This window comes from Moschus berezovskii, chromosome 2 (assembly GCF_049115385.1).
Source record: "Moschus berezovskii isolate FMDL1 chromosome 2, NW_MosBer_1.0, whole genome shotgun sequence".
NCBI classification, from domain to species: Eukaryota; Metazoa; Chordata; class Mammalia; order Artiodactyla; family Moschidae; genus Moschus; species Moschus berezovskii.
Window position 1 is genome coordinate 104229881 of NC_142461.1, and position 17997 is coordinate 104247877.

A 17997-nucleotide genomic window follows, 5' to 3' on the forward strand; every position below is an offset into this window, starting at 1 on the left:
CCCAAACACCACTGCAAAACTGGAACAAGCAGAGCAACAAATGTTCCTTGTTTTTGCCTTGCCATTTGATGCAGCGTTCATTGGAAGACACTTTCGAAACCTCTAGATAAGCAAGTTCTATGAGACGAGTGCCAAGTTCAGGTTTTGACCTTTAGCAAGTTCACTGTTCGCTGCCAACCTATTCTGTCAAACGCCAGAGGACACGCTCACATTTCTCTTTCCTTGTCTGCTTGCTCACTGACAGGGCACCCCCTGAAGGTCTTTGGCTGCTCCTTTGGTTTTCCTGGTGGGCCTGGGATATGCCGTTCATTTGACTGATCAGTTCAAAGCACTGTGCTGGCCAAGCAGAGAGGTTAATCGTATGTTACCCATCAGATTATACCAAACCTTCTAGATTCACACCTCCTTGAATTTAAAACTCAGAAAACAGTTAACAATTTTAATACAGTAAGTCCCCTATATACGAATGTTCAAGTTGCAAACTTTCAAAGCTGTGAATGCAAGTGCCAGCCCCTGTATGCCAGCTGTTGCACTGTACTTTTTCAATGTACCATGCTATAAGATTAAAAATGTTTTTTACTTTTTTCTGTTTATTTTTATGTACATGTTCTTTGTATGAAAAGTATTATAAACCTATTATACTATGAACCTATTACATATACAATGTATAACTGATTGTGTTAGTTGGGAACCTAGGCTAACTCTGTTGGATTTAAGAACAAACTGGACTCACAAATGCATCCTTGTGGAACTTGGAATGGAACTCATTCATATGTAGGGAACTTACTGTACTTTCTTCACTAAGAGCAACTATTACATTGAACAAAGTGAAAATGTTACTTCTATCCATCAAAAATGGCAGAAAAGCAGCTTTTTAGAATGGTTCAACCTAAGAATAATTTCTCTTTAAAGTGTATAATATCTTAATGAAACCTTGTCATAGGATGAAAATCATTTCTGAACAAGAAAGAATTTTAGAGTACTGTAGTTCCACAGACTAGCCTTGCTTCGGCCAATGGTTATTTTATGATAATAGGATATTTTGAACATTTTTATATTCATTAATACTAAACTTTTTTGATCTGTATGAAACTATGATATAAATATTTCTACTTCAGAAAGATAAACTATTTTGGTAAATAAATGGCTAATGAAATGCAACTAAAAAGAAATGCACTCTTTACGGTTCATAAACTCATAAAGTTGTTAACCATGGGGAAAAGATATCTGGTTACAGAGTTCTTGTGTTCCATATGGTAATCAGTTAACATTTAATACCGATGTGAAAGAAATAAAGTGAGTATTATTTTAGAATTTGCTCTAGCAAAATAGCAGCCTTGACATTGGGAAAAGAGAAAGAAAAATCAAGAAGGCAGAAGAAGAAATTGACTGGAAATCGGCTCACATCCCTTATTAACCAGCAGCATATGTGGGCTGCTGCCCATCACCAATGAATCAACAAATACCAATAAGGGGTTGGGTCCCTGGTGGCTTTGAAACCCGAGAGCTTGGATTTGAGCCCAGACCTAATTCTTGCACAGCAGCCTTAGGAAAATTATTGAAGCTGAAGCTGTCAAAACCTCAACTTTGTAATCTAGAAAATAATAATAGCATTATCTAGCCTCAAGGGATCTACTACGATGAAATGAGATAGTGGATGTAAAGTTCTTGGCTCAGGATTTAAAATTTAGGAAGTCCTTTAGATAGGTTATACTACCTATTATTGTCTTGTTCCAAGTATGTGCTAAGAAATCAAGATACACAGATGAAAGAAGAGTCTCTGCCTGGGGGTACCTAGGAGTGCTGCTGAGATTAGAAATGTGACTGAAATTTATTTATTTTTTAATTAAGTTTCACTGTGTTCATATAAAATAAAAGCTAATTAAGTTTCACTGTGTTCATATGCCAAATGATCATAATAAGTTAGCATAAGAGCATCACATTGAGAAAGCACCTAGGATAAGCACAATCGAATTATTTGCTTGGTACTAACGAACATCACTTACTCCTTTGACAAGTTTAGTACAATCCACAGTATTCTCACGTGGAGAGAAAATGCTGAGCTTAGGGGAATTACAGGATTCGTGAAGAGTGATTATTGTACATAGGAGGTTTTTGTACACAGGAGGTATTGGAATATAATCACTGTCACCAGATTTCCCTTCTCAATAAGAGAAACTTCCCAGGGATGTCAAGTGCATCTGATAAATGCATTGCCATGGAGCTAGAGCCCTTGAACCCGGGACTGTGTCCCCTATGCATTTACTCTAAGATCAGAGTATCAAATGACCAAACGTCTGTTACGGATGTAACCAATATATTTTCAAAGGTTATTTTGAAAGGCCATCCAAATAGTACAATGCACTTTTTCCAGAACAGCAACAGTTTAGAAAAAAGGAAACAACTTAATGAGGGGTTGTCCATGTCTGGGCTCTGGCCTGCATCCTCCTCCTCCTTCTCTTTCCCCTCCTCCTCCCTGTCCCTCTTCTCTTCTCCCTTCAATACATCGACTCTGGCTTCCCTGCTGTTCCCCAGACACACTGGGCCCACTTCTGCCTCAGAGATTTTGAACTTGCTATACCCTCGGCCTGGAATGTTCTTCCCCCGGGATGTGCCCAAAGTTTGCTCCCTATCTCCTTTAGGTCTTGATTTAAACCTCACCTTCCTTCCCTGAGCTAACGTTTACAATCTTCTGGTTAAGAAATTCTCTTTGTATTGCCCTTCCTGGCTTTACATTTTTCCTCACAGTGATACCCCCACACATTATATTTTTTCACTTGTCTGCCTCTCTTGGTCACCTGTGAGCTCCAGGAGGACGCTGATTGGGTTGTGTTACCTTTTGCTTGCTATTATCTCACCATGGCCTAGAACAGCGTCTGGCCAGAGTAGGTGCTTCGGAAATATTTGTCAAAAGAAAAGATAAAATCCAGACAACATCAACAGGAGAACACAGACACAGGAACACAGCTCTAAATATGAGCTTTGTGAACTCCAAGCTACTGGGCAGCAGGAAAACAGTACACTGGGCCAGCTGGGTCTAAACAGTAGATCAAGGGCGGGAGCCTCAGGCTCTGACCTTCCATGCTGTCATCAGGACGTGTCACTTCTCTATGCCTGTGACTGTCACGTTATCGTCTTTCAGCTCAAATGGATGCTTCTATTCTTTGCTTCAGTTCAGTTCAGTCGCTCAGTCGTGTCCGACTCTCCGCGACCCCATGAATCACAGCACGCCAGGCCTCCCTGTCCATCACCAACTCCCGGAGTACACTCAAACTCATGTCCATAGAGTCGGTGAGGCCATTCAGCCATCTCATTCTCTGTCGTCCCCTTCTCCTCCCGCCCCCAACCTTTCCCAGCATCAGAGTCTTTTCCAGTGAGTCAACTCATCGCATGAGGTGGCCAAAGTATTGCAGTTTCAGCTTTAGCATCAGTCCTTCCAATGAACACCCAGGATCGATCTTTGCTTAGTAATGCTGAAAAGGGAGTCTACAGCTATGCTTCCCAGGCCCCTTCATCCTCAGGCTTCCTGTTGGGTCCTGCCGATGGGAAACAGAGAGAAGGGGTGGAGTGAGCAGAAGAGCAGGGGTCTTCCTCTGTCTTGCTCATTCTGTCAGCATGTGCCCCAAAAGGAGTGCCTGTGCTGGCTCACGCTTCTGTTCTTACACCTGACCCTGCTGCATCCTGTCTCTCAGGGGTGCCAGAAGCAGTCACATGCCTCACACACCTTGCAGCTCAGAATGCAGACCTTTTGTGTCCCTCTTCTCCTTTTTCCCCAAGCCCCAGAGGTTCCTCCTTCCTACAGCTCCTGTCTCTCGCTTACCTCAGAAATTTTGTTGTTGTTGTTGCTCTAATTTTTATAACCAATTCTTATGTCAAATTTCTCTGCTGAAACATCTAGTGTGATTTTTATATTTGTCACATCTCTGTGAAGATTTACACATCTTACCTGTAAAATGAGAAAGTCTCTTTTGGCTATAAGATTACAATATCTAGATCTGAGGTTGGCAAACTTTTTCTTATAGGTGGTGGTTTAGTCTCTAAGTCATGTCTGACTCTTGCAACCACATGAACTGTAGCCTGCCAGACTCCTCTGTCCATGGGATTTCCCAGGCAAGAATACTGGAGTGGGTTGCCATTTCCTTCTCCAAGGGATCTCCCTGACCCGGGGATCAAACCCAGATCTCCTGTGGTGTAGGCAAATTCTTTACTGTGAGCTACCAGGGAAGCACCTTTCTTATAGGGCCAGATGGTAAATATTTTAGGCTTTGCAACCTCTCAGGTTGGCCATTGCAGCCTGAAAACAGCCACAGACCACAGGTAAATGAATGGACGTGGCTGTATTCCAAATAAAACTTAACTTGCAAAAATAGGCAGTCAGCCCTGGCTATGGCTTGATGACCCTATCTGGACATTCCTCAGAATGGTCAGCAACCACTCTGGAAAAAAAATGCTCCCAAGATCAGTTAGAAATATTGAAGCTGATATGGAAATTCTGATTGTCTTGAAACAATACAACTATCAACATAAGACTTCGATATATATGGCAGAGAAGTGAAGCTGGAAGAATATTCGTTGCTCAAATTTCAGCTCAAGATGGAGATATCTATAGCCACTGGTGAAGACACGCAAGGCTGAAGGGACTGCCTGAACTAAATCCAGTTCACCCTGCCTTCACCCCAGTGAAGAGCCAGGAGGCTCTGCACACACAGGAAGCCAGCACTAAACAGGACCTCAGGATAGCTTTATTCCTTTCTGAAATGCAAATTGTTCTATTTTTTTTTTAAAATTCTGATTATAGTCACTCCCTCACCCTTTGCTAGGACTCTTCTGAGAATAAAGAAACTGGATAATAGTGGCCAAAATTAATATTGACAAGGCTTTTATTCCTCACTATGTTGACTGACTTTAATCAGTGTAATCCAAGGTGATGAGAAACAGTTGAAAGTTAGAAACATCTTAACCATAAAAATAAATGACCCAGAGTCCTGTGAAACAAGCTACTATTTTAGCAAAGGGCTGGGTTCTCTTGAAAAATAGTCAGTAGTTGTAGTGAGACATCAAAGCTAAAAATGATTAGTTTGGAGAGAAAACTGATTAGAGAACATCTCATTTGGGAAAGCTGAAAGCACTAATACTTTGTCACTGAAGAACTTTCCAGAAGGATTTATAGGCATAATCAGCAAGACTCCTCTCTGTGACACCTATTTGTCTTCTAAGAGATGAACAAAATGATTACTGGAAAACAAAACTACCACAGACATTGCCCTTTCTGTCATTCACCCAGCAAAATTTTCAAGAGTGTGCTGCTGCTGCCGCTAAGTCACTTCAGTCGTGTCCAACTCTGTGTGACCCCATAGACGGCAGCCCACCACGCTGTGCCGTCCCTGGGATTCTCCAGGCAAGAACATGGAGTGGGTTGCGAGACAAGTATTATTATAGTACATGCCTCTTGGACTGTTAAATTTTTTTTAATGTTAAAAATATATAGAGAGGGAAAAGCGAAAGTGTTAGTCATTCAGTTGTGTCCAACTCTTTGCAACCCCATGGACTGTAGCCTGGCAGACTTCTCTGTCCATGGAATTCTCCAGGTGAGAATACTGGAATGGGTAGCAATTCCCTTCTCCAGGGGATCTTGCCAAGCCAGGGATCAAACCCAGGTCCCCTGCATTGCAGGCAGATTCTTTACCATCTCAGCCACCAGAGATATAAAGAATAATCATTACAAATGCTCACAGAGACCTTCCAGTATTCTAGTATCACACACTTATTAACTTATTTTCATCTCCATTTTACAGGAAAGGAAACTGAGGTATGGATAGAAACCAGACCCAAGTCCCATGACTAGTAAGCCCTAGGCAATAGAGTTCTGAAGCCTGTGGTCATAACCACCATTGTAAACAACCTAAGTGTTCAGCAGAGTGAGGTACATGCTAAATGCTTGTTGGCAGTTTCTGTGAGTTAGCATAGGTGCATTAGACTTTATAGAATTGTCTAGATGAAATGCTTGCAAATAATCTAAACAGGCAGCTTGGTAGTACCATTTGAACCTGGGACAGTAGGTAGGTTACATTAGAATATAATTTTTTTCTAGTGCTCTGAAGTCAAAGGGGCACTGATTCTTTGTGTAAATCCTAAAATTTTCTCCCTGGAGTGTTATTAAGGATGGCAACTCCGTGACTTCTGGAAAGAAAGTTGTAGCACTTTCTTCTCTTCCAACTGGTAACTCTCATCTTTTCCCTACACTCATGAAAAGTAGTCATGCAAGCTTTATAACTGGTTTCTTTTCTTCCTGCCTTTTCCCCATGTTTCCTAGATTTTAAATATAACAAATCTTGAATAACTCAGGCCCTGTAGTACACATGTTCCAAAGAAGTTTTCCCATGAAAAAATCCAATGATTCCTCTTTTAGAGCAAAAACCACCATAGGGGCTTGCTTTTTCCTGGGCTTTCCACTTCTGACTGTCCGTCCTGCCATTCTTTAACCCTTTCCTTGGCACTTGGAGTCAGAAATGGGCCTGCCTCGGGCTCAGATCCTGGTTTTTCTTGATTTCTTAGAGGCTCTGAGGTTTTTCATCTCTTCTCCCACATCATCTTCACTTCCTTTTCATTGCTTACTTCTGTCCTGGGCTTCCCAGGTGGTGCTTGTGGTAAAGAGTTCATCTGCCAACACAGGAGACGTGGGTTCGATCCCTGGGTCAGGAAGATCCTCTGGAGGAGGAAATGGCAACCCACTCCAGTATTCTTGCCTGGAGAATCCTGTGGACAGAGGAGCCTGGTGGGCTACAGTCCATGGGGTCGCAGAGGCTTGGACATGACTGAGCAGCAGCTCTCTGTTAGCATGCACAGGGTGCACCCGTATCAAACAAACACTGACCTTGCTGCTCCTGTAGCCATCTCCTTATTTTTCCTCTTGAACTTAGCAAATTTCTGAAATAAACAATCCACATCTGTGGTCTTTAGGTTTTCATGGTCCCTCCTCATGCTCTGGAATTACCCTTTACTCCATTTATCACACTTTGCTACAGCGTCATCTTTGGTATTTATTTTCTACACCAAATTGTTTGCCAGTTAGTCAAGTAATTTTCTATGGTTAGTTAAATATTTAATCTGAACAGTCACATCTTAGGCAGACTGTAAGTAAGCTGAAAGGATGAATTTATTTTATCGAAAAGCTGCCAGCACTGTACTGTATGAACAGGGGAGCATGATCTAGTGGTGGATGACCTGACCCCATATTTATGATTATAAGAATTTTAATAAGAATTAAAGTAACATTTAAAAATGGTCATCAAAAATGTTTTTACATGAGCTCTAAGATAATTTCTTTAATTCGCCAAATACTTATCAAGCTGTACTGGGCTGAGTGGGCTTCACAGGTGGCGCTAGTGGTAAAGAACACACCTCCCAGTGCAGGAGACATGAGAGATGAGGGTTCAGTCCCTGGGTAGGGAAGATTACCTGGAAGTGGGCATGGCAACAGAAGAGGCTGGTAGGCTGTGGTTCACAGGGATGCACAGAGTCAGACCCAACTGAATAGACTCCCCACCACCACCTCCACTGGGTTGAGTAGACCCCCCAAAAAAATTTATGTCCACTGAAAACCTCAGAAAGTTGACTTTCTTTGGAAATAGGAGTTTAGTAGACGTAATTAGTTAAGTTAAATGATGTCATACTGCCTACTGTATAGCACAGGGAACTGTGCTCAAGGTTACATGGCAGCCTGGATGGGAGAGGAGTTTGGGGGAGAATGGATATACATATATGAATGGCTGAGCCGCTGTGGTGAAACTATCAACATTGTTAATCGGCTATACTCCAATATAAAATAAAAATATAAAAAACGAAGTCATGCTGGACTGGTCATACTGACTGGTGTCCTTATAAGAAGGCCATGCGATGTAGACAGGCTTTTGCTGACTTGGAAAATGAAGAGGATCATGCAGAAAGAGAGGGAAGAGGGCCATGTAACAATAAAACGAAAAACTGGAGTCATGGAGCTACAAGTCAAGGAGCATCAAGGATGGCTGGTAACCACCAGCAACTGGAAGAGGCAAGGAAGGTCTCCTTCCCTAGAACCTTCAGAGAGAGTGCAGCCCTGATGACACCTTGATTTTGGATCTCTGGGCTTCATAACTGTGAAAAGAATAATTTTTGTTGTTGCTGTAAGCCCCTCAGTGTATGGTGACTTGGTACAGCAGCACTAAGAAAGCATCCACTGTGTCCTCAATGTTCTGAGCACTGGAAATTGAAGTGAACAAAACATGAAAAAGTCCTGCCCTCAAGACGCTTACATTTTAACGGGAGTGTGGAGATATAGGAGCAAATAGTAGGTAAAGAATGCCTTTTGTTGTTTTTCCCAGGTGGCTCATTGGTAAAAAATCCACCTACCAATGTAGGAGACTTGGGTTCCTGGGTCAGGAGGATCCCCTGGAGAAGGAAGTGACAACCAACTCGAGTATTCTTGCCTGGAAACTTCATGGACAGAGGAACCTGGTGGGCTACAGTCCATGGGGTTGCAAAAGAGTCAGACATGACTGAGTGACTAAAACAACAACAAAAATACCCTTTATGAACTGGATAAAATATAACAGTTTGTCTGTGCTCTTTATGAGAAAATTGGGAGTAATTTCCCTCAGATACTTCTGATCTGCTCCATTTTCTGATTTGTATCTTAAATGTTACAAACTCAATTCTTTCATATTCTTAATCATTTTGGATGCCAAGAGAAAGCAAGTGCTGGGCTCAAAATTCCTTCAGGACCAAAAAAGGCAGCATCAAAACACCCTGTTTTACAATAAATTCATTTGGTTAGGAAAAAAAAGAGAGAAGAGAAGGAGAGCGTTATATGATCAGATTCTTTAGAGATCAGAGCTAGCTTGACATATATTTTCTTTTGTTAGAAAATTAAAATTTTCCAATGTAATGAAAAATGAGCAATCATAGAATATCTGATATGCCTACATAGATCTCACCTTTCTTTCTTTTAGAATCTCCAGTTCAACTTAGGCAATTCCCTTTCTCCTTCCAAGGGCTAAGGAAAGAGCTTCTTCCTGGTCCTAAAAGATGAATCTTGATTTATCTAGTCCAAACTTGTCAATCCATTTCCCTTGCCAGAGATCAGTTTAGAATAGACAAGCGACACAAATCTGGCCAAGGAGACATGCAGGAAAGTCTGCCTCGGGCCAAGAGACTTCTGGAAATAGTTTTCCTCCTTGATACAGAGACTGTGAAAGAGGAACAACAACCTCTCTGCCTTGTGAAATGGCTGTGTGAGCAGGTGATGTGTTGCCACAGCTTGACCTGAGAGGACAAGCTTGAGAATGAAAGCCAGCAGTATGAGAACAGCAGAGCCGAAAGAGACCTCAGGCTCTTGAAGAGGTTGGGAGGACCACTGCAACTCTAGAACTGTAACGCAATGTGTGTGTTCAGTTACTCAGTCATGTCTGACTCTTTGTGACCCCATGGACTCTAGCTCACCAGGCTCCTCTATCCATAGAGATTCTCCAGGCAAGAATACTGGAGGAGATTGCCATACTCTCCCGCGGGGGATCCTCCCAACCCAGGGACTGAACCTGCGTCTCTTTTGTCTCTTGCATTGGCAGACAGATTCTTTACTGCCTGCACCACCTGCAAAGTAATAATGCAATGGTAAGACTCTATAGTTTAAATAACTTTGAGCCAGATGTTCTGTTACTTGCAGCCAAAAGTATTCTATCTGACACAGCTTTCATACAGAATCGGGATGGGGGGAGGGGTTTTACATTTTCGAGAGCTAAACACACAGGTGAACTGCAATCCTGGGAGCCAGTCTATTCTCATGGCCCCAAGGTTGGAAGGATTATATTCAGGCTCAATAATTATTAACCCTTTATGCTTGGTTGGTTTCCATATGAACTTTCCTGGGCAGCGTTTGTCATGTTCTCTGTAGAGCTTCCATAGCACTTTGATCATTTACTAGAAGGCTACTTAGGGCTTTTTATCATAGTTAATGTTTATGCCTCTTTTAATATTGTGAATTATTTGAGGGCAAGGGCCATGTCTATTATTTTTATATCTCCAGTGATCAACAAAGTGCCTGACGTAGGAAATACTCAATAAATATTTGCTGGATTAAAGAATGACCTTCTGTTGACAGGCTGGGTGCATAATGTAGAAGGCCCTCAGAGCCCTGCCTTGGAAAGCGGAAATGTATCCAAGTAGGATGAGAGAGTTAGAGGAACCACTGCAGATTAGCGCTTGTGGCAAGCATAGAACCATGAGGGCAAAAGAAAAGTTCTCCATTTGGCCTGGAAGAGCCAGTCAATTGTTCAGAGAGCCATCCTCATGTCTGCTCCTTCCACTGATACCACCCTGTCCACGTAAGCATCATCTTTCACCTGGATAAATCACTCCCCACCCTGCACCATGATCTAGATCAGAGTCAAAGGCATTTTAGAAATACAAACAAGATCATGCCACATTCACGCTTGAAACAGAGAAACTCCTTCCTGTGTCCCTCTGTCTTCTTGATCACTTGTGCTTATTAATACAGACAGTTAGCTAAAGCAAATGGTTTATCATTAAGTTTGAAAAGATTTCCTAGGATGTTGTGACTTTGAAGTACAGTACACAACTGCAAGTATAGTCCTTAGCAAAAATAAAACAGCTAACTCAGAAGTGCTGATTTTGTAGTTTCAGTTTGCTCTCAGATTGAGAGCCACACCCTCTTTGGGAGGTCACAAGGGACCTCTGAAGACTAAAGGTAAAGATATTTACAAGATAATTGATTTACAATAATGAAAGCCATAAAGCAATGATTAGTCATTAAGTTACAAAAGCTGCCACCAAAGTAATTCTTTAAAACAGTTATTCATGGAAATCAGTGACTTCCCAGCTGGCTCAGCGGTAAAAAATCGCCTGCAAAAGCAGGAGACACAAGAGACAGGGGTTTGATCCCTGGCTCAGAAAGATCTTCTGGAGGAAGAAATGGCGACCGACTCCAGTATTCTTGCCTGGGAAACCCCATGGACAGAGAAGCCTTGCAGGCCACAGTCCATGGGGTCGCAAAGAGTGGGACACGACTGAAGTGACTGAGCATACATGGGAATCAGCAGACTCAGGGAAGGCTAGAAGTTACAGGATCTGAATTCCTAACTATAGTACTTCCTCACGAAGCACCAAACTTCTACGCCTCAGTTTTATTCAGTGTACCAAATCAGGAAATGAATACCTTCTCTGACCTGGATTGTTTTGTGAAGATCAAATGAAATGACACAACATGCATTAGAAGCACACGTGATCCAGTACAAGCACTAAACCTGGACCAACTATTGCCACTGAAAACACCTATAAGATCAGTCAGAAGACAGGTGACAAAGAATTCTCTGGTGATAAAGAATCTGCTGCGCAGTTCAGGGGATGCCTGTTCAATCCCTGGTCCAGGAACTAAGATTCCCACATGCTGCGGGGCAACTAAGCCTGCTTGCCTCAACTAGAGAAGACTGTGCTCCATAATGAAGAGACCAAGGGCCACAAGGGAGACCCAGTACAGTCAGCACAGTCAAAAAAAAAAAAGAGTGGCATGTCAGTTCTGGATTGGAAGTCATTGCTTCTCTACAGCTTTGTGTAGGAATAGAGGCAGCAGCAGCAAGCACTTTCCCCCAGAACATTTACCATTCAGGGATTAGCAGTCATGAAATTATATACAGTCATATAGAGAGGAAGCTGTCAAATTTATGCTAATATGGCCACATTAATTTTATACTTGATCACAAAATACCAACTGTAGATGCACAGTGAACATGAATTCCAGCTCTGTGGAACTTTGAGTGAGTTGCTTAATTTCTTTGGCCTCCAAGATGGCCCCAAGGAGTCCCACCCCAATATTCACAGCCTGTGCAATGCCCTATCACTTTGTGTGAGGGTGTGTGTATGACCAATAGAACACAGCAGAAGTGGTGGCACATAACCTCTGAGGCGAGGTCAAAAAGACTCAGGTTTCCTACTTGGCTGTTCTCTTAGATCCTTCATTCTAAGGGGAGACAGCTGCTTGGAAAGGCCCATCCTTTGGAAGGGAACTGAGGCCTCTGGGTAACAGCCACGAGAGCTTGGATGCGGATTACCCAACCCCAGTTAAGCCTTCAGATGATGTGTTGACTATAACCGCATGAGAGAGAGATCTTGAGCCAGAATCACCCAGCTAAGCCTCTGACAAATTCCTGACCCACAGAGACTGTGAGACAACAAATATTTGTTTTAAGTTTACAGACAATTCATTATGCAGTAATAAATAACTAAAGCACCCTCTCAAGATTTCTCTAAATCTTCTGTAAAACTGGAGATAATAGCCTCTGTCAAAGGGTTGTTGTAAGGATCAAATGAGAAGTGTATTGAACACCGTTGCCCAGTACCTGGCACAGAATGAATCTGTGTTGATGATTACATCTTTGTACTTTCTCTTCCACAAGGAAGGTGGTCCTGCATGTATTTACTGTCACATTTCCTAGGTTCAGCAGTTTAAGTCTTAAAATTTCAAGTAATGATCTAGCTCTTGACCATCGGTTAGGCAAATAGCCTTCCCTTTTTCTGACCCCTTTTAAGATGAGAGGAAAGATGTCTAAGATAGAGAAAGTTAAGGCACATGCTATAGCTAGGGAACCAAAAGCCAAAATAGCTGGCCTGAAAAAGGCCAACCCACTGACCTCAGGAACACTTGACAAAGCTTGATAACTGAGTGAGCTTGGAGTCAGCTAGAGCTTTTACAGGGTTCTTTGTTTAGAATTTGTCCTCTGAAATATACAAAGCTTTCATTCAGGCTTGCTTCTGTGCTTTTAAATCTGGAATAGATCCTGGACTTCCTCAGGCAAACTTCATAGATGTTATCTTTTTTTTTTCTCTGATTATTCCTGTCTCCTCCTTCACATTTGGGTTTTCTTTTATTACTGGTGGATGGCAGAGCAGTCAAATTTCCTATGCACTGAAAGAAGATACTGAGGAAATTTACTGCTACAGCAGTGGAAAGAATACAAGAAGAACCGACATGTCTCTATCCCATAACAAAACCCAGTACGAAAACTATCTGACAAATAACAAAACTCAGTAGTAAAACAATTTGACAACTACTTAAACAACTCAGCCTATAATATATCACAAAGAGGGAATTAAAGGGACCACAAATACTGAGAGAGAAGGTTTTATTGCCTCTAAGCCATGAAGATTTCTACAATTCCACTATGAGTAAATTGATTTTATACATTTTGTTGCTGGTTCTCTGAAAAACAATGTCTAAATATGCAATATCCTCTCTTAGGATATTTGAAAAATTTAAAACAAAATTCAGTCTGTTATTATATGTACAGAAGGAGGTAAACTTTTAATATTGCCTGGTGAAATGCATAACTCCTGACCTCAAGGAGCTTTTATTCTAAAAAATTCGTGAACAGTATTCAGCTACACCTTTGTCTTCCTCTGTATCAGTCTCTCTCTGCTCCAAGTGTGTCCAGAGTCCTGCCTAAGTCAGCTCTTCATATGGAAACACTTAACCTTTTAAACCAACACCTCTGGGGGATGAACTTGAGTTTGCACGCTTCTTCTTCCTTTTTCTCTTGGCTTTTTAATACTTTGCTTTCCACGTAATCCAAAACTTTATTTTGTTGTTCTATCAAAATCTTTCTCCCTTTCCTCTTTCCTTCTTTCTTCCCCCCCACCACTTCCTTTCCTTTTCATTTTTATTTCCTCTCTCCCACCATCACTTCTCTTCCTTTCTGGTTTTGACTTTAAAACCTTGATGGACAATATCGAGGGACGCTTCTTGGGTGACATGTCTGGATCCTTTGTAAAAAGGTTATCCCTTATTGTGGTTCAGAAATGGTATTGCTGGCTTAGCAAAAAAAGCTGAGCTTTTATCTTTGTTCCTTATGATAAGGGAGGAGTTGAAACAAGATAATTTCCCTTTTCTCCTCAAATATACATACATGCCAATTAAGAAATACAGGAGAGAAATAATTTGATTGTCCAAGTATAAAGAAAGCACACAATTAAACCACATCTCCACCCAGGAGTTTAAGAGGAGTTCTCAGCCACCCTATCCCCTTACTCCCTATGTTTCCAATTATCAAAGTCTAGATCCAACCAGTCCATTCTAAAGGAGATCAGTCCTGGGTGTTCATTGGAAGGACTGATGCTAAAGCTGAAACTCCAATACTTTGGCCACCTCATGCAAAGAGCTGACTCACTGGAAAAGACTCTGATGCTGGGAGTGATTGGGGGCGGGAGGAGAAGGGGACGACACAGAATGAGATGGCTGGATGGCATCACCGATTCGATGGACATGAGTTTGAGTGAGCTCAGGGAGTTGGTGATGGACAGAGAGGCCCAGCGTGCTGTGATTCATGGGGTCGCAAAGAGTCGAACACGACTGAGCGACTGAACTGAACTGCACTGAATCATACACATTTCTGATTATCCTTATAGCCTCCAAATTCTACTCTGCATCATCAATCTCCTGGTCACTTCCCTTTCTTCCCCTCCAGCCTTGTCCCATGTCAGTCCACCTTCCCACTGTCCCGCCCCACACTGCAGGCACACTAGAATTTTCCATTGTCCACAGGTTAAAGTCCTGCCGCTCACTCTTCTCTCTTGCTAAGAGACCTCGTACAGTCCCAGATAGAGGAGATGATATTGTGTCTCTAAGATGACTCAAGTCATTCTAAATCTTCTTGAAAACTTACCTCCAGGAATTGATATTAACTCTTCAGGCCTCCCCACAAAAGAAACCACCTGTGAGACATCTTTCCCAGAAGTGCTCTTCCTAACACTCTGAGAAGTTTGCTCAAGCCTCTCTAAATTTTCTCACTGCATCATAATAAACATTAGGTGGAGACATGTGAACCCCTCTGTAAGTCCCCTTCAAGAGAATCTTGAAATCTTTGTTGAGATTTCATTTGGAGAAGAGACTAGGTATGGTTTAAGGGAAATGGCAAGACAGCCCTTCCCCAGTCTGTATATTCTTTCCAGCAAAACAAAATCCCTGTAGTTAACTTAAACAAATCCCAAGGAAGTCAGCTGCATGACTCAGGCCCCTAACTCATTTCACTGCCATCTCAAGTGACTTATTATCAAAGTTTGCTGTTCCTTTCAACTTTCTTGAAGGGAAGTTCTGATAATTACAGTTTCATCCATTCTGCCAAGGAGGCCTGGGTGCCTCACAATATGTTAGAGATGAACAGACTATCCAGGTTACTTTGCTTTGTTTGCATATCTGTTTCCCACTAGCTTGTAAACTTCCTGAAGTTGGAGGTCTTTATATTTATAAAATTTAATCTTTGGATTTGCAGTGACTTACACAGTTCCTGGAACATAATGTAGGTCATATGAATATTTACTGATTGTATGGGCGACCCATCCTTTCCCTACAGGAAGGCTTTGTGTGTGTGTGGTTGTTTAAATATACAAAGTACCACTTTATGAAAGCAGTTATATTTTAACAGCTTGTAACAAAGAGTTGAGAAAGTGGACAGATTCCCACCATTTAACAGCCTAAAATGGTGGTAACCATGGCTTTTTTAAGTTACTGAAAGTCATTATCAATAGGTCAACAGACTCAGTTATTTCACCTTTGGCACCTTTGCCCTGGCCCTGAAATTGTTAGCCAAACACGGTTTTTGATGGTTCTACAAACTAATTCTGAACTGTCACTTTGAAATCTAGATAAGACCTCCCAGTATATAAGCACTGTCTACACATTTCCTGGTTGACTAGACCATCAGAGAAGGCGCCTCAGTTAGCTGACTAGAATGTGAATACTTAAATGAAAGAACTATTTAAAAGGAAGTAGGGCCAGAGGAGACCCAGACTAGTTATTCTCACTTGTTTGCATCCAATACTGTGCATTTCATTATATGGATGCTTTATATTAAAAACTATGACTAAACTGAAACAGTGAAGCAAGCTAAAAGAAACCAAGGTGGATTTAAATGAAAGACTCCACCAAACATAACTGATTCCACCTCCTCTGAATATCACCATGGACATGGTGATATTTTCCACCAGCTTTATGGAAAACCACCTGGATATCACCATGGACACAGTGATACTTTCCATCAGCTTTATGGAAAACCACCTGGGTTCCCTATGGACTTTCTTTTCTCAAAACTGTATTTGGGGATTTTTTCTTAATTATTTCCCTCCCCTCATGACATCCTTACAGCTCGTTGTGATCTTTAAACATTTGTCTCTTTTCCTTTGAAGATCACAATCGTGAAAGTTCTTTTTAAGAAAAAAAAAAACCCTGAGATTCAAAAGGTACTAAATTTAAATTTGATAAAAAGAGATCTCAAAATTTCCCCTTATTTTCAGGAAGTATGTATTTGCCATATGTAAAACGTGGCAGGTGCAGGGCTCTCGCAGCCTAGACACTGGAGACCAACGAAGCGAATCCAGCGGCTACACTAGAAGCAGCAATCACGTCAGCGAAGCCTGAGCTTCACGACCTATCACACTGGTCCCATCCAGTCCCCAGCAAAATTCCTAGGTCTCCTTGGAATGTTAAAATAGAACCTGATCCCGGTCTCCAACTGGCTTATTTTATTCAAGTGTTTTAAACTTACTGCCTTTGGTCAGCAGAACCACGGGCACAGTGATGACGGTGACGAGCGCAGCGATCGCCAGCAATCCCAGGAGCACCTTCCATGGGGTCTGCAAGCCGGGCAGGTCAGGTCCAGTTAGAGCCAGCCATCTGGCCCCAGTCTGGGTAAGAGGGTCGGGGCCCCGGCTGCACAGGAGGCAGCGGAGCTCGCCGTCGCGCGCACTGGGGGAGGGGCACAGGGGGCTGGGAGGGTTTGGAGCTCGAGAGTCGGAGGTTGCAAGAGCGCTTTCCTTTGAACTTCTGGCCTCCGGGCAATTTAATGTTTGCGTCTAAACGCACCCCAGAAGCCAAGTAAGGGTTCTGGCCTGAGTTTTGCCGGTGGCTCTCCAGGTCCTCCAAGGCTCGGTCCCTAGGTTTTTAGCCCCGCGGGATCAAGAGCGAGCCAGGAGCCTTGGGGCGTCCCTTCACCTGTCAGAGGGCGGCTCTGGAGCGTCCGCCTGATGAGAGCCCCTGGTTTCGATCTGCGAGCTTTGGGGTGGGGGAATCTGGGGAGACTTTAGTGAAGAAGCATCTCCATCTTACCCCTGGGGCTCTTTGCGGGGTGGGGGGCCCTTTAATCACTCACCTTCATGGTCTCCGTCTCTTCGAAACTGAAGTTTCGGAGCCCAAGCGCTGGCAGAAGTCTGGCGAGCCGCCCGGACGCGCGTGCAGCTCCGGAGCTCCGGGCGCGTAGTCACAAGGCGCTTCCAAGTTTCAGCCCCGAGTTAAACATTAGTGAGCGCCGGGTTGGCTGGGTATAAAGGGCTGCAGGCAGGCTGCGGGAGAAGGCGCGCCGGCCCCCGAGAACTGGCGTCCGGGCCCTGGGGCGCCCGAGAGGCACCTCCCTATGGCGCGCGGGGCACTGGGCGGCCGCCGGGCGCGCAGGGTGCGAGGTCCCGGGAACGCGCCGGAGGGGTGTGACGGCCAGAGCTGCGGCCGGCCGGCGCCCGGCATCCGACGTGGAGCCCGGAGGCTGCGGGTCGGCGGAGAGCATGGCCCGCCCTCACTGAAACGGACCTCTGCTCTCAATTCCCGCAACCTCCGGTGGGCAAGCGAGGGCACTTAGCTCAGAGAGGGTATAGGGCTCTGCAGACTCAGAGAGTTCACTGCTGGCAGCTGTAACTAAAACCCAGATCTCTGTCCTTTGCCAGTGAATGGTATGGTGGGGATTTCCAGGGTATTTAAAGCTCCTGGAAGGCAGAGAGAGAAAAAGTGATTGTTAGCTTGTGGATGACACTTAGAGGCTAAGTGTCTGGATTCATTCTCCACAGGGGATTTCTGGTTTGTCTTTCAGGCTTACCTTCTCATCAAGGTGCCAGAAATAATAACGCTAACACTTCTGTGCAACTTACTTTCCCCCAGGAGCTGCTCTAAGCATTTTTGTGTTTATTTTA

General features: G+C 43.2%; 1 protein-coding gene across 1 annotated transcript in view; it reads right to left on the bottom strand.

The window, feature by feature from the left end:
• Positions 1-17526, bottom strand: part of DPP4 (dipeptidyl peptidase 4) — an 85741-nt gene extending 68215 nt beyond the window's left edge. The window contains exons 1-2 of the mRNA XM_055397366.2: positions 17190-17526; positions 16587-16674 (exon numbers count right to left, since the gene is read on the bottom strand). Of these exons, the coding sequence (XP_055253341.2) occupies positions 16587-16674; positions 17190-17195 (94 nt within the window). The 5' untranslated portion in view covers positions 17196-17526. The remainder of the gene's footprint in view (positions 1-16586; positions 16675-17189) is intronic.
• Between the last annotated feature and the right edge of the window lie 471 nt (positions 17527-17997).